The following is a 16,354-nucleotide window of genomic DNA, read 5'->3' as shown; positions in this document are numbered from 1 at the left end:
AAATACCTGTGTCCCTCCATTATTCAGAGTGATCCTAGATCATGGGCAGAAATGGAGGCATCGATACTATAGGTACCAGATGTTAGATGATGGAAATCCCATCTCAGGCACCTAATATGACCACAGTCTGATACTTCTCTGCCTACTGAGTGTGTTTGAATTCAGGGAGACACTTTTTTCTAAGCACAGCGTAGACTTCAGCTTGGTTGATAAAGCTGGTACTCCTGTGAAGAAATCTGAAGTTGCCCCATTACTTCCTTTTATTTCTTAGATGTGTGTATTTTATATGCATTAACTTTAATTTTTATTTAAACTGCTTGTTCTGAACAGTTTTATTTTCTTTCCTAAAAAGGATTGTTTTCTGGATTTTCAGAAGGAAACAGTAATTTTTTTTCCCTCTTGACAGATTTAGCAATGCAGTTGAATCAAGGAAAATTTGAATATAATGGATCATGCGGGTGAGTGATATGAGTTAAACTGTTGTCAATCTGTAACAGAATCCTTTACTGTGCTTTTAATGGCATTTTGTCACTATTAGTTTTGTGTTACAAAAGAAAAATGGGATGCTAGCTGAAGAGCAAAGTTCAGGGAAAATTATCCCCTGCAAGGAGGTATTCTGATGAATAAGCTTTTTAATTATGCCCATTTTTTAAGGATGAGATAGAAGAGGCTTTGTGTGCAGATTATGAACATGATGAATACCATACACAGTTATTTAAATACATCTTCAGCTTCTGTTCTCAACCTTTCTTTGAAGAGATGCCTCAGAATGGAGATTCAGTGTATGGTTCATGGATTTCCAAATTTACTTGGACGTGTTGAGTCTTAATTTATAGGGAACATTTTTTAAATCTGTGTACTGTAGCTGAAGAGCAGATTTCACAGAGAATAGTAAAGTCTTTCTCTAAGTTCTTGGTCATGACTTTTGCATGAAAAAGGATGCTCAAGTGATGTTGATAGCTATTTCTCAAATGTTGACAATACCTTAAGAGGATAGACTGATCATTAACATCAAGAGAAAGGAGAAGTTTGATGGATTATAGGAAATGACAGTCCAGAAACACATTAAAATCTGCAAACTCATCCTGGGAAGAAAAAAAAAACCTCCTGTACTAACACAAATCTTATTCAGAAAGAGAAATCTGAGTAGATGAGGCTTGGTGAAATTCCTCATCTGCAGAAAGGTTGGCACAGTGCTTTGCCACTCTGATTTTCATTTTTTTTTGTTATGGCAGAGTATAGTTCCTTTCTTGTTTGATGAACAAGCCTAGTAAAAGAGAAGCTGTTTACTCTTGCCTGTCCTTCAGAGAATTTGGCATCATTATCAACTAAATTCTTTGATTCTTATGTCAGTTGTCAGGTATTACATTAATATTGTGGTGATGCATTGTAATATAGTGATAATATTTTGATATCCATTATAAATGTAGTGTTGTTTCAGTCACAGAAAACATGCAGGGCAATGAAAATAAAAACTTACATTTCCTTCTCTCAGGACTTCTTCAGCATTTCTTTTATTTCAGTAGAATGGATGCAGAGGCTAAGAATGTTTCTGATGGTTCCCTTCTGCCCATAATCCACTTAAAATGAATAAAATGTAATGAAATCACATTTATAATGTAAGAAAAATGAGGAATATTACTTTCCTAAACAGAAGCAGTGTTACAAAAAAATGGGAGAAAACATTGACATTCTTTCTGTTGGAATTTTTCCAGCATTTTTTAATTATTTCTGAATTCTGTCTAGGCCTTTATAACATTGTGTGCCAGTGATTCACCAGAGAGACCAAGAGTGGATAAAAAAAATAAAAATAAAATCTTCTAGTAGCTGAATCAGCTGCAGACTTAGCAAGATGACTTCTATATGACCAGTGGAAGAGAACCCCTGTCATGTATAGCACAGCATTTCTGCCAACAGCTGTTTCATTTTGATGGCAGAATCCTTAGGTTTTGATTCATCAGAGCACGTATTGGCTTCATTGATATGTTCATCCAGTGTGTAGTCCTCAGGGAGGTATTGTAAGTGTTATTATGGTAGTACCTTTCATGCTACTATAATTAACAATCTGTCAGCACTGACATTATCAGCTGTTTCCCCTAAGGTTTTATAACTCAGATGAAAAAATTACCTTCAAGCTGAAATTTATTCTATGAGTCTTAACTCCATGGAACTGCTTCATTTAAAAAAAAAAATAAAACTGAATAATTTTCTATTGTTCCAAAGTATAATCAAAACAAATGAGAGCATCTACTTTTTGTTATTTGATAACTCTCTGTATTTTTAAAATCTATTATTAAATTATTTTTGGCATCCATTATATTACATTTACTTTCATTTTTAAATCTAGGGTTGGTTTCATCTTTCAGTAGCTGGTATTTGAAAATTCAGTTTAACACTTCTGTATATTCCAGGCAACTGTAATGTTTCCTCACACTTGCAGATAGAATGGTAATCTGTATTTTATAGAGCTCTAGGAGAGTTCATTGGCTACAGCTAGAACATCCATTTTTTTTTAGTATTTAGTAGAAATTTAATGTCCACAGGAATAATTTTGTTCTTTTATTTGAATAAGGTATCTCCTTAAACCAGATTTCATGCGACGACCAGATCGAACGTTTGACCCTTTCTCTGAAACTCCTGTAGATGGTGTAATTGCTGCAACATGCTCAGTCCAGGTAAAAGCAGTACACAAACTTCTGTCATCTGGCCACAATCAAGATCACTTTTAAATGCCAATAAAAAATCAGTTTGGATTTTGTGGATTTTATCCAATCGTTTCCAGCGGTTTGTTTTCTTTTGTTGCTTTTGTTTGTTTGTTTCTTTTTGTTTGGTTGGTTTGGGGTTTTTTTGTGTTTGTTTGTTTTTTTTTTTTTATTTGGGTTTTTATTGCTGGCTGCAACATCTGTGTTTATTTGATCTGAGTGGAACATGATAGAATTAGAAATGGTTTTTAACCCCTCTGATGTTCTTTTTGGTTAAATTAGCACTCACAAATGAATAAATGAGTGAAATTCCAGTATTAAATTATACAAACCTCACTTGTCACCATAGAGCAAGGAGGAGTATGGGCACATGTGGACAGGTTATTTTCAGAAGAAATAGAGAAAAATGGTTCTTATGATGGAAGACCTTCTTTTGGAGTTATCTATGTGTAACAATGTCCATAAAACTTGCATGTGGACAGGTTATTTTCAGAAGAAACAGAGAAAAATGGTTCTTGTGATGGAAGTCCTTCTTTTGGAGTTATCTATGCGTAACAATGTCCATAAAACTCCTGTTGTAGTTCTAAAGCATGATTAGTTACCCAGTTTTGGAAAGAAGGCAGTTGTAAAACGTGTCTTGTTACTTGACACTCTCTTTCCTCAACTAGCCTACCTGCAGCTTAACAGAGGACTTAAGCTTCCAACTATCCCTTTCTATGTCCAGCATGGAAATTTCAAACTCTGCCTGACCAAGGATTCATTGTCCACTCTAGACAATTAAGTTTTATTTGGAGTATTAAATTAAATTTTACTTGGAGTAAAATTGAAACAAATCTACATGTATAATATAGAGGAGTTGGGTGGTTTTTTTGTTTGCTTTTTAAGCACCTTACATTTCCCAGGCATGTAATATGGAGTTAGACTGACATGTGATTAGCTGAAAGCCTTTACCTGAGTGAAAGCAGAGCAGTAGATTCCTTTCACCTCTTTATATTCCAGACATGGGATAGGTGACAGTGCTTCCAAACAGAAAGTTCAAAGTTATGGGATAGCAGTGCCCAGTCTGGGTGTTCCATTCAGTGTTTTTCAGTAATACAGTGGTTGCATCAGGGAGACATCAGCTAATTGGGCTGCAAATTCAGGCTATATGTAAGGTTTTACTACAAACACTTTCCTAAAGAAATGCAATTTTAGCACTAAGTATCCTTGTTTTCATATGGTAAAATAAATACCTGTTCTGTATAAAGCACTTTTCAGACTGCTGTCAATTAAAAATTTAAAAAAAAAAAATTAAACCCCAATATTTCTAGTATTCCTAAAACACTGTGTACTTTATATTGCTGGTGTTGTCTGGACTGCTTTCCCTTACTGCTCTGTTATTGTGTGGCAGGTGATATCTGGTCAGTTCTTGTCAGACAAGAAGATTGGCACCTATGTGGAGGTGGATATGTACGGGCTGCCCACGGACACCATACGGAAAGAGTTCCGGACCCGCATGGTGATGAACAACGGGCTGAACCCTGTTTACAATGAGGAATCATTTGTGTTTCGGAAGGTAGGAGATGTGGAAAGCACACTTGGTGGTTGCCAACCCTCTCACACATGGGCATCCTTGCTCGCTTGAGCCACCCCTCCCCGCTTCGGTGCAAAAGGGTTTGTAGGGCTCCTTTTGACTACAGTAAACAATCTGAAGCTGAAATAAGCTTGCCAGAGGTTGTTTGGGTTTGTTTTTGATTTTTTTTTTTTTTAATTTTTGCTTTGTTTTGTTCTTCTAATGGCTAACCTCTGTAGCTGTCACATGATTTTCTTTTATTTGTTTGTTTCTGTTTGGCTTTTCCCTCCCCTTTGCTTCCTCCTCCCACTTGGAGGTAGCCACCTCTTCCATGGCCATGCCTGTGTTCAAGGTATGCAGTCTGCTCAGAATGAGCCCCCGCTGATGGACACCATCATTCCTTGGAGATTTCTTCTTCCCTGCCCTGGCAGTGGCTGCTATCTTGCACTGTTCCTTCAGCCCAGAGGGCAGGTGAGATGCTGCATCCAAAGCTAAGGTCAATGTCATTACATGGAAAAGTTGGAAGGGTGCTGTGTTCCTCAGACGTGTTGCCAGCTCCCTCCTTCAGTAGTCCATGTGCATCATGTACCTTTTTCATCATGTTTTTTTGATTACAAAAGTGAAACAAACCTTTTTTTTTTGTTGGTATGGGGATTTAAAGAGAGAGATCAATCATCTGTGTTCCATTTTTATCTCTCAGTCTTTATATATATATGATACACATATATATTTTTTTTAATTTTTATTCTGTTGGGTGGAGTTTCATCCAGACTATGTGTGTTAGCAGTGCTGTCTTTGATAATGTCTCTTTTGCTTGTTTGTCATGCAAAACTGTTGCTCTTTTATTCCAAAGTCACAGACTTTGCCAAGTGGTGCCAACACTTCACACTTGGGTATATTACATACAGAATTTGCTTCCTTAAAAGTATAATCAGTTTTTAATAGAAATGTAGTTAATGCAAGAGTTTTTTCTGGACTCAGTTATAGTCTGGAATGAATGTCACTTTATGTGCTTGTCTCTTTATATGGGGAGGCACAGGGAAGATGCTTAGGTACAGTGACAGGCAATCATGCTGTCCATGGCTTGCTGGCCATATGGCCAGCATCTGCTGCTATCTGATTTCTTAAATCAGAAGGCTCATGAACTACAGGGTACACACAGCTTCAGTCTAAAAGGGGGGTACCTGTATGGAATGACATGGGTACACTGGCTGATGGCAGTATTCCTTGGACTTTCTCCTCTACTCAGCAATCAACAGTTGCATGGTCACACTTTCTCTTGAATAACTCATGCTGTAAGTCATCCAAGAGATCATTTTTCTTCAACTCAGGCCCTTATCATATATTTGCTTTAGCATTGGCATCAAGACATCCATTGATGACCAAGTAAATGAGTGTCAGAAACACAGCAGGAACAACTCCTCTGGTTGAAAGACATGAAAATGTGGGGTGCCTAGTGCTAAAATGTCTTGAAGGTGCAAGTGCCTACCAGGATACCACAGAACAAAGTAATGGATAGGGAACTATAAGCTTCTTAGTTCCCACTCCTGCTCCCTAGCAAATCTGTATCTGAACCCATCATGTAATGAAAAGTGTGCTAGTCTGTGGCCTGTAGAGGAGAGATCTTACCTGCCCTGTTTGGGTTACAGTATTCTCCTCAAGCTGATGGTTAATCCTACACAGTTACTCTCAGGTAATGTGTTTAATTGTTCTTCTGTCATGTTCTTTTGTTTTTATTTTAACTGAAATAAAGCTTCAGTCATTCTAACTCAAGTTTTGTGTTGTCACTCTGTTGTGTAAGGGGGAGGATGGGGTGAGTGCTGGTGGTAACCTGTGCTGGGAGTGCTGAGTTATAATCTAGAGCAGGATATCTGTGTGTAGGTCAGGTGGGTTCTAAGACAAAACACATACTTTATTTTTTGCCCTCTAAAACTGGAAGTGGCAGGGAATTTTTTTGGTAACTGTTTTGATGGGGACTGACAGATGCAGATAGCTGGCAGTGTCCCTGCCCACCACACAGACCATGTACCCTTCATGTCCTGAGTGCAGCACACCCACTTCTGCTGGCAGCATCCAAATCCAGCAGGTCTGTCACCCTGCCCTCCTCTCTCTGCTCTTCCCCTTTGCAGAACCACAAGTTCAGCATACATCCCCATCAGCTTGTGCTTGCACTCCTTCCATTCTTCATTGCCCTTTTGGATACATCCCAAATCCCATCTTTTTGTCAGAATCCCTCCTGATTCAGTGCTATCTCCCTTTCAATTGCCACTGTATCAGTCATTTCCCATTTAACCTGCTGCCTTAGCAATGTCACCAGTCTCTGGTAATGAAAAACAAGTAGGCAAAATATTTAGCTAGTGTAAATGTAAACTGCAGGATTTGCATATTCTGGCATCTGACCATTATCTAGGGTGGAAAAAAAGCTTTTCTAGGAAAGATTCAGCTACACGTGTGTACTTTGCAGGGAATGACATTATCTTAGTCATGAGGATGTTCCTGGTGTACAGAGTGAATGGTACAAACATGGGAGGTGGGGAGTGTGTTACTGTATTAGAGTCACTGAATTTCTTCATTTTATGGTTTTCCAGGTTATTCTCCCTGATCTGGCTGTGCTGAGAATAGCAGTGTATGATGACAACAATAAGTTGATTGGTCAGAGGATCCTGCCTTTGGATGGTCTGCAAGCAGGTTACAGACACATTTCCCTTCGGAATGAGGGCAACAAACCACTCTCTCTGCCAACAGTTTTCTGCAACATTGTGCTTAAAACATATGTGCCTGATGGATTTGGAGGTGAGCTAAACCTGTGTCTCAGTGTGCTGTAGGTGTGGAGCACTGGGGGGAAGTACTGGTGTACTGCAGGGTCAGAATGCCAGCCAGAAGCACACACCCAGTGCTGGAGGGTTGGAAATATTTAGTATTTTAACTCCTTGGAATCCCTGCATAATCAGTTAAGAAATCAGCTTTCAGATCAAGAGCCTGCCTCTGTGTTAATTACACGTATCCATTAAAAGGCAAAATAATAGGGAAAAGAAGCTAATACTAGTTAGCCCAATTTTATTTTCTCTGTTGATATTTTAGGAAGATTCTTCCCTTGAATTATTTTTCATTACATTTTTTCTGACATATTTGTAAGGTTAACACTTTCTTTAGCTATATTGTTTCTCCTATAAGTATAAATAATTGATGCAGAATCTAGACATGTTTTTTCAAACATCACTTTTGTTTTCTTGGAGAATATTGGCATGTTGTTAAAAATGGACAGCAAAATAATTTAGTTTCCAAAACCTTTCTACATTTTTCTCTCCCAGTCTGACACGTTTTTAGTGTGGTTTAATTATTTTGGGGTTTTCAGGAAAGTAATTTTTAATGTGAGGCATTTCCACGCTCAGGTTGGCAGGGCTGTGGTCATTTATACTGAACAGTGGCAAATTGCTACAGGTGGGTAGGAACAAATAGCTGAGAATAATCATTACACCACTTAAATCAGTGTAATGAGTAAGTTCAGCCTGAAGGTGTACCTCTGGGAAATGTTTTCTTCACTGCAGATGAAATTCACTTCTACGTTAGACAACATGTATTTTTACATTTAAAACTGTAAAATAAAAATTGGGCTAAATGTTAGTGCTCTGACTCTGCAGCAAAATGAAGTTCACCTTAGAGCTGATTGGTGAAACATCATTGGTAAAAATTAAGTTCTGCTCTTTGCAAAAAGGTTTTCAAACCTGCTGTCTATGCAAAGAATTCAGGAGAGAATTAAAGCATGTGCTTAAATATATCCCTTAGATGAATTTAGGCTTTTGACAGTAAATGACTTAGTTTAAAATATTTCCTAAACGAGGGACGTGCTTCTGATTTGGGATTGATGTTTTTTCAGAATGATACCATGCTCTTTCTAAGAGTAGAATTTAAACTTAGAATTTAGTTTGTATCTGAAGCTTCTGAGTGTGCTGGTCACTTAGGGGGAAAATAGTATTTTTATTTTCTTTATTAAACCGCATTATACAAATTCAGAAGTGAACGACTTGTTTTTCAAAGAGAATGAGTTCAATTATTAGTTCTCCTCTCCCTTCCCAGATAGTTTTGATGTGTCTCATATATTTTTCTCATTGATATAGAACAGCAGCGTGATGAACAACTGGGAAATAACTTTTGACACTCAGGTGGAATCCTTAGCATTCTGTTGGCCTTTTTTAATTACTTCTTGTCTGCACTGAACCTCTCACTTTTTTATGAGCTATCATTAGGATCTCCATGCTTGTTTTAGCAAACTTGTAGGAAGGTATAGCTCAATTCAGTAGCTACCTACTCTTTTTTTTTTTAACCTGTATGAGTAAGATACAAAATCTTGCACTGAATAATAACTAGAATGGGTAATTCATTGTAGACTTTAACAGATGCATGAATTTATTTTTTTCTTTAACTTAGCAATTTCTTGTGCTCTATTTGCATCAGCTACTCTGTTCCTAATAAAACACAATATAGGTGCAAATTAATGCAAATGAAGTAGCATTCTCCAAAGACAAGCTTCTATATTAGAAGTCTGTAAGCAAGCATGGCTACTTAGGTTAGTGGTTAGAGTCCTTTGTAATATACTCCTCCAGTGATTTTCCCAGTTTTAAATTTAATTGCAATCCTTCTACAAAGTGCTGTTCCCCACCCCCACCTTACCTCAGTGGGGTGAGCAAAAAAACGTAAGCAGAGGACAAATGACAATGTGAGAAGCAGTGATGAGTCACATCCCCCTCGTAGAAGTGCCGAGCCTTTGGTGATGTGCTTTTGGGGTTAGCAAATACAATTTACAAAGGTCTCACTGTCCCAAACATGTTAGTCATTTCTCCCTTGAAGCTCGTGATAATCAGGTCCCATTTTCAAATGACGCATCGTTGTAGCAGGGTAGTCCTGGATTCCCATTGAAGAGTGCATGCCAAGGACAAAAAGACAGGCTTACTAAGTTAGGGGAAACCATTGGTGCTGAGCTACAAGGTTGTTATTATGGCTGAAAATAAATTCCATGTGGTTTTTGTGAGTATGAAGTAAGCTTCAGGTGATGCCATTGGGTCATGATAGTTATCGGAGGCAACTTGTGTAGATCAACAAGAGCTGTCAAGGGTAGTGCTATGTATTTAATGCAACTTTTGATGGTGTGGGAGCCCTGTCTGTGCTTCTTTTGCTTGAGAAGTGCAAATATGGTGACTTCAGGTGAACATTGAGTAGAACAACTTAAGTTGGAAGGGAGATGATGCAGTCCAGCCCCTAGTTTGCATGTGAAGGATAGAGAGTTTCTTCCAAAAGCTGGTTTGGGTATAGCCCTGGTCAGTGGAGCAGCTTCTCTGTCTTACATCACTTTAAGTTCACTTGGAAAATGGCTGAAGAGGTGACATGAAACATGGGCAAAATTCAAATGATGATGAAAACCATGAGTGTCAGAATTGTCCTTGCAGAAATCATTCCTGTTACGCTAGTGAGACCATCTCAAATGTAAGGATACAAAAGCATTTGTCTTTTACTCATAAGCAGCCAAAAATAGGGCTCTGCAGCATTCCACAAAGAAACAGCTTCCTCACAAGTGCTTCTCTGTGACAAAAACTCTGAGTTCAGCAAATGACAATATTTTGTAGTGAATGATGAATCAATCCAGCCATAGCATTCAAACTTCCTTTCCTAAATTGCTGCTCTGACAGGGGAGGCTTGTCTCTGACAAGACTCTGGTCTCACCTGAGAGCAATGATCCTTTTCTCTGTAATACTCAAGTTGAAGTTTCAGATCATCAAAACAGATGCCTGCTGCAGTCTCTGGATACATCCTTATTGCAGGTGCTGAACTGGTTCAATCTATAAATCATTTCTTACTGGGAAGGCCTCCTTTGCTCTTTGTGAATTATTTGGCTGAAATTCTTTGTTGAAATTAAGCATGGAAAGGGATTGTTTAACAGGCAGGTATAGATTCAGGGGTCTTTGTCTTCCTGTAAACCTATGCTTGCACATTTATCACTGCATAAGGAAGAATAATCTGTATTCTAGCCAATGCTGGGTAGTGCTGTGAGACCACTGGTAGTACTGTGTCACATACAAGATTCACATGCTGGTCATTCTGGGTGACAGAAAAGCCATTTCACAGCCTGTCATGTTCTAGACGTGGAGCATCACAAAGGCAGCTGAGAACAGATTTCCCCGATTGCTTTAACCACCCATCTGAAACTACTATTTAGGTAGGAAATATAACAGCATTTTCTACAATTCCCTGCAGGCCCAAGTCAGTCAGGACCCCCTCAAATAGCCCAGAGACAAAGCTGTTAGAACTTGACAAGTTCACTGTGGAAAGCTGGACTATTGTTGCAAACCATGGCTCTTAACAACAGGGGTACACTAAAGCTCTTGTAGAAGGTTAATTTCCAAATGCTTCTGCAGATCATAAAAAGCTGATTCTTTTTCTTGTTACAGATATTGTTGATGCTTTATCAGATCCAAAGAAATTTTTGTCTATCACAGAAAAAAGAGCAGACCAAATGAGAGCTATGGGTATTGAAACTGTAAGTAAAACTTAATGACAAACAGCCCATTTATGTTCAGGATATATTCTTTTTTTAAAGTAAACCAGTCCTCCAATTGATGCATGTTGCCTTATAATTTCTTGTTTTTAGGTATTTATCTTTGTCCTGCTCTGATATACAGTAGCTTATGGTAGTTAACATGTACTGAAATGCCATTCACCAGCTTTTCATGGATCATATTAACATATCTCTTAGAAGCAGAAGTTTTAAGAAATTAGAAAAGAGAGAGAAAATTTTAGTGGGTAGCCATTTAAAATAGTTTACAAATACTTTACAGAGTATAGTGTTGTTTGAAAGTATGTTGCAGTTTTCTTAATTCTGTTTAAAATAAGCAAGTTCAGACATTTCCCAGCTTTTATACCACAAGTAAAAGGACCATTAATTTATGATGTGAATACTTCTTTCAGAGTGATATAGCCGACGTACCAAATGACACTTCAAAGAATGACAGGAAAGGAAAAGCCAATAATGCCAAAGCCACTGTAACACCTCAGAGTAGCTCTGAGCTTCGACCAAGTACCACTGCAGGATCTGGGACTGAAACCAAGAAAGGTAGACAAAAGTCATGTGCCCCTCCTTCAGCCTTGAAATCACTGCCAATAGTAGTAACCTGCCTGACTCTGAGAATTGTTTAGTAAAGATCTTTACACTCTTCTGGTTTACTCCACAGAAACTCTTCTGCTTTTATTCTACCTCCACAAATCCCTTGGCAGAGTTGCAGATCTAAGTAATTAAAAGTATTTAGAATTCATTGGGTTCTGTAGAGATTTCCCAACAATTAGAAATGTTTTCCATGTGTGGTTTTATTCTGAGCAGTGATTATGGAAATGGCATGTTTATTGTAAAAAATATCCATAGAAAATGTGCTCATCTATAAGGGAATAGCTTTTTTTTTCCTCACTATCCATTATTCACTGTACTAAATCATCTCACAGAGTCAAATGGGATTATTTGCTTCTCAGTCATCATCACAGGTAATGAAGATTAAGTGAGCAAACAAATTGCTACAGCTGAATGAAGCACAATAGACATTTCTGATAATGTGCCACAAGAATTGATCCACTCCTTTCACCCACCTTGGCCCAAAGGGATTGATAGGAGTAAAGAGGAGCACTGACTGCTCTTGTTCTTAAGCAGGCATGGCTGAATTCACTCACATGCAAAGGGATCTCTTGAGACACAAGAGGCTGTTTCTCTGGAGCCACTTTTGTCAGTAAAACAGGTGGGCTCTGCCACCTGAAATCTTTCAAAGTTCTTCCTTGGTGTAAAACTCAGATTATTTTATGCAATGAGATCATACAATGTCTTGGCTGGAAGGGACCTCCAAAGGTCATCTTGTCCAACCCCTCCACGATAAGAACCAGAACACAGGGACATCTCCAACATAAAATCATAGAACATATATATCATCACCAAGATGCACAATTATTAGTTTTATTGTGCATTAATTAAGCATGAAATTTGTTGGGGTTGGCAACTAATTGTTTTGCTTTTTTTCCTCTGACTTTTAGTAATATTTAAATGATTTGTGTTTTTGAAACCTTTAGCATCTATCTGTGCCTAAATCTGTTCCAGTCTCATTTACTAGACTAATGTTAATACCCTATAATTGAGCCAAATTCTATGTTTCTAAGAAAAGAAAAGATTTCTTCTCCTGAAGGGAATTGTCTACCTTCCCCTCACTTTTTTTTTTTAACAGCTTCTGAATATTTTCCAGGCAAATTCACCTTAAAAGACAGAAAGTCAAGGCTGGGGGAATCTTACAGTCCACAGGCTCCATTAAGAGCAGTTAACTAAATACATTTGCAGTGTATTTATAGAGAGGAAAACATTTTAGTGTAAAATCTCAGGAAAAGAACCTACACAATTCAATTCTCATGGCATTGTATTGATGTTTTTTATTAATGATTATATGTAGGATGTGCTTAGTAATTTAAAAAAAAATCATTGTTTGTCACAAACAATTTATTAAAGCATAAACGTGAAATGAGATTTCATTTTGTTTGCATTGAAGTTAAGGTGATCAAAATATATTTTCATTCATCTAAATAATACTGGGATTTTTGTGTGATGGGGTTGCTTGTATTGAATTTTCACCTTTTAGGATTTTGGTTCTCCTCAATTTTCAACTCTTCTTTAGTCTTGCAGTATACTCTTGCTCTTTTTCTCATAGCTTGGTGTTAGCCAAAGTGCAAATTTTACCTCCTTTAACAAATAGCAGTGAAAATTTACCTGCAGGCTATGATTTTTGTGTTTTAAGTTGAGGAGAAAAAGTACACCTGACCTCAGTTAACCCTTTATGTAGTCATGGGCAACCTTACCCAAGAAGCCTCCCCCCTGAAACAAGTGGTGCCAGAGCAATCTCCAGCTGTGGACCAAAATTCTGAAGTCTTACATGGTTCCTTTTCAATGTACATAAATGGTTTGCTGTGTTTTTGGAAAAGTGGCTTTTTTAATTCTTAGATTGCTGTGTTTTGACACTTCAGAACTGTAGGAGATTAAAATACCCTCATTGATTGATTTCTCTTTTCCCAAGGCAATTGATTGAGCAGTGCATTTGAAAAGGAAATTAACTGTATCTTAGCTATATCTTGATGAATAATTTTCTCATTAGCCTCCAATTATTTTTTATGTGTTGAAAAACATTAATTGCTAATTTAAATGTAGCCTTTTATTGTAAAACTCAAAGTTAAAAGTATGTATCCTAGTATATATGAAGTTTTAGATAAACTATATCAATACCTTCCTAGGTATAGACCTTATTCCTCAAGTGAAGATAGAAGATTTAAAGCAAATGAAGGTAAATATGGCCACAAGCTTTTCCAGATGTGTTCCTAATTATTGCTTACTTTAAGTAGCCAGGATTTCATCTGGCTAAAGTCAGTATGACCACAGAAAAATTGATCTGACTTCTTTTTTTGTAGGCTTATATAAAGCATTTAAAGAAGCAGCAGAAAGAACTGAATGCCTTAAAGAAGAAACATGCAAAGGTATGATCATTAAGACCTCTCTGAGCAAGATACTCTAACTGAAAAAAGCTGCAGTTCTCACTAACACAGGCAGCTCCTCATTAAATTGTAGGTGAGAAACTAAGAAACAGTAGCTGGACCTCCTAAGGAAGGGCATATGTGTATTTAATATACTGAAATATGCTCCAGTGAGCAAATATTTCCTTTAGCAATCCCTTTGTATGTCTCCCTGAGTTTTGATGCATGTTTGTTTGACCCATGTAAGCATCCAGAGCTCACTTTTTTCAGGTAATGATTTTATCTAGCTCCCTCTTGCATGACCTATTGACAGGCAGCTTGGAAAAGAAGGCAGCAGTGATGTGAGAGAGTGCTGCATCAAAGGCAGGCACTGGAGAAACTGCAAAATTGCCAAAGAGAACTGGAATGTGTAACTGAAAAATCAGATTCCCTATTCCTCCTTACTTGCATCTATGTCAACCACTTTATAGGCAGCTTTTTGCTTGATACTGTTGGTAGTGATGTCCCAAATACACACAAATATATATTATGTTGGAAAATCACAAGCAATTTTCCCCTGCCCTTTATCATTAGAAAAACATTACTGTTGTTACAGAAAGAGGCATAACAAGTGAAGAAAGTATCTTCAGTTCTGAATACAAAAAAAATCTATTCTAGGCTTTTGGGGCAGTTATTCCCTTGCTCTCTTTGCAGAGCTGACATAATGGACTCACCTGAGCATTTTTAATATCAGTCCTTGTGTTTATTTTCATAACTGTTGTTTGGACAGGGACTCTGCACAATGAAGTATGAAGAAATTACTTTCAGTAATTGGCATTTTTGTGAGACTCCTAGTATTTATAGTATAAGCAAATGAAATAGTTACATTTCAAACTCAATGCAGAAGGGAAAGGAGTGATTCCATTGTAGTGGGGTGGCAAAGCCCATGCTCAAGAAAAAGTATCTGTCATCTACACTTCTGGGTACAGATGGTTTCTAGACCTTCACAGGGTTGATTATTTTTTTTTTCTAGGGAGCTTCTTATTTTTAACCACTACTTTCTCATTCATTGGACAACATCCAGCAGTTCACCATAGCAGATTTTTGCAAATGAAAGTGGTGCCATGGTTACGTGTAGAACACCCATATTTAATGGTCTGTGTCCCTGATCTGTGACCCACAGTAGTGTGAGGATGTCTCAGCCCAGGCTGCACTTGCTCATGTTAAAAAAAATTGATCCATCTGTTTAGAGGAAGCAAGTGCAAGCCTTATCTGAGGAGAAAACTGCTAGCCACAATCTGACAATGCTGTGCACTCAGATGAGCTTTCAGCATTAGCTCAAGCACAGATATATTAGGTCTGAGCCATCCTGTGTCCTGCTGGTCTTAAGTACAGAGTACAAGCCTGTCTAACAGGAAAGTGCCTGTCTAGAGCATGCCTTGCTAAAGGCTCCAGTAAGGGCAACTTCTTGAATTTGGAGAGGAGCCTGAGCAGAAAAGTGTGGCCATATTAGCTCACAAATTATCTTAGGGAAGTACTCAGTATACTCATCACTGGTTTTGATGCATTTTATTAGCTGGGACGAAGTAGGAGAGCAATGCAGTTGTTATCCACAATCAGCTTGAGGAAGCCTTTGTACTAAGCCTGAACTTAAAAGTTGCAGAAATAGGCTGGCTGTTGTTTAACCATAGACACTCCAGAGATCTGGAGGAATAAGTAAACAGAAAGGAATTACTTGGGTTGTTTAATGAAAGAAAAGTCCAGTACTTTTCCATCTCAAGTTGGCCTTGGGAAATGTATCCAGGGAAATGAATGCATGCAAATGTGGAAGGCAGAGCAGGCTGAGGAAGGACCTCTGATCAGAGAGGTGTGGGAGCTAATCTGGTAGCCCTGGGCACAGCTAGCTAAGGAAGAGGTTGGTTGCTCTGTATGAAAACACATCAGTCTCTGTTTTGTCAGGGTATAGGACTGTTACAGATACCACAATCCCAGAATTCATTTCCTGTGCATTTGCATTGACATTGAATATTTCTACTGTTTGAAATAAAGCCTAGTGAAATAAAAAAATCTCCATTTCACAACGCAAAAGTGATATACAAAAGACTATGGGACAATAGATTAATAAAGTTCTGCAAAATGGATTTTTTTTTTCTTTATTTCCTCGTTTTTGCATTCTGTGATGAGAACCTCCCAGCCTTCAGTTTTCAGTTGTATTCAGTATTTGTGTTGCTTTAGGGAGATGCAAGGCAGGAACAGCAGTTTGCATCACAGGAACTTACTTCCTCTTCAACAGACTGAATTATGATTTCTGCCCCAGTCCTCCACCCCTTAATGGAACTATATATGATTCTTTACTTTTTTCTCATGGATAGTTTTGCTGTGATTTGAGTCTTTTTCCATCAATTAGGTGGCCTCTCAGAACCCTGGCTGAGCTGTGGCTTCAGTTTGTAAAATAATCATTCAATGTAATTCAAGAATATACCACTGTAAAAGGCATGTGAATTCAAACTGCAAATTCAGTGGGCTTGAGGAAAAGATGAGACACCTAGCTGAGGAGACCACTATCTGCAAACAGACTCTA

At 37.9% G+C, this 16,354-nt stretch overlaps 1 protein-coding gene across 3 annotated transcripts in view; it reads left to right on the top strand.

Moving 5' to 3' along the window:
- The window catches only part of PLCB4 (phospholipase C, beta 4), an 81,309-nt gene that overhangs the window by 42,752 nt on the left and 22,203 nt on the right, over positions 1-16,354 (top strand). For all 3 annotated transcript variants that reach the window (XM_008938287.1, XM_008938289.1, XM_008938288.1), the window contains 8 exons: positions 407-458; positions 2,573-2,675; positions 4,093-4,257; positions 6,843-7,047; positions 10,698-10,786; positions 11,215-11,359; positions 13,558-13,607; positions 13,732-13,797. In XM_008938287.1, coding sequence (XP_008936535.1) covers positions 407-458; positions 2,573-2,675; positions 4,093-4,257; positions 6,843-7,047; positions 10,698-10,786; positions 11,215-11,359; positions 13,558-13,607; positions 13,732-13,797 — 875 coding nt within the window. The remainder of the gene's footprint in view (positions 1-406; positions 459-2,572; positions 2,676-4,092; positions 4,258-6,842; positions 7,048-10,697; positions 10,787-11,214; positions 11,360-13,557; positions 13,608-13,731; positions 13,798-16,354) is intronic.

Source organism: Merops nubicus, unplaced genomic scaffold (assembly GCF_000691845.1).
Source record: "Merops nubicus isolate BGI_N331 unplaced genomic scaffold, ASM69184v1 scaffold9964, whole genome shotgun sequence".
Lineage (NCBI taxonomy): Eukaryota > Metazoa > Chordata > Aves > Coraciiformes > Meropidae > Merops > Merops nubicus.
This window is presented reverse-complemented; position numbering and strand designations above follow the sequence as displayed.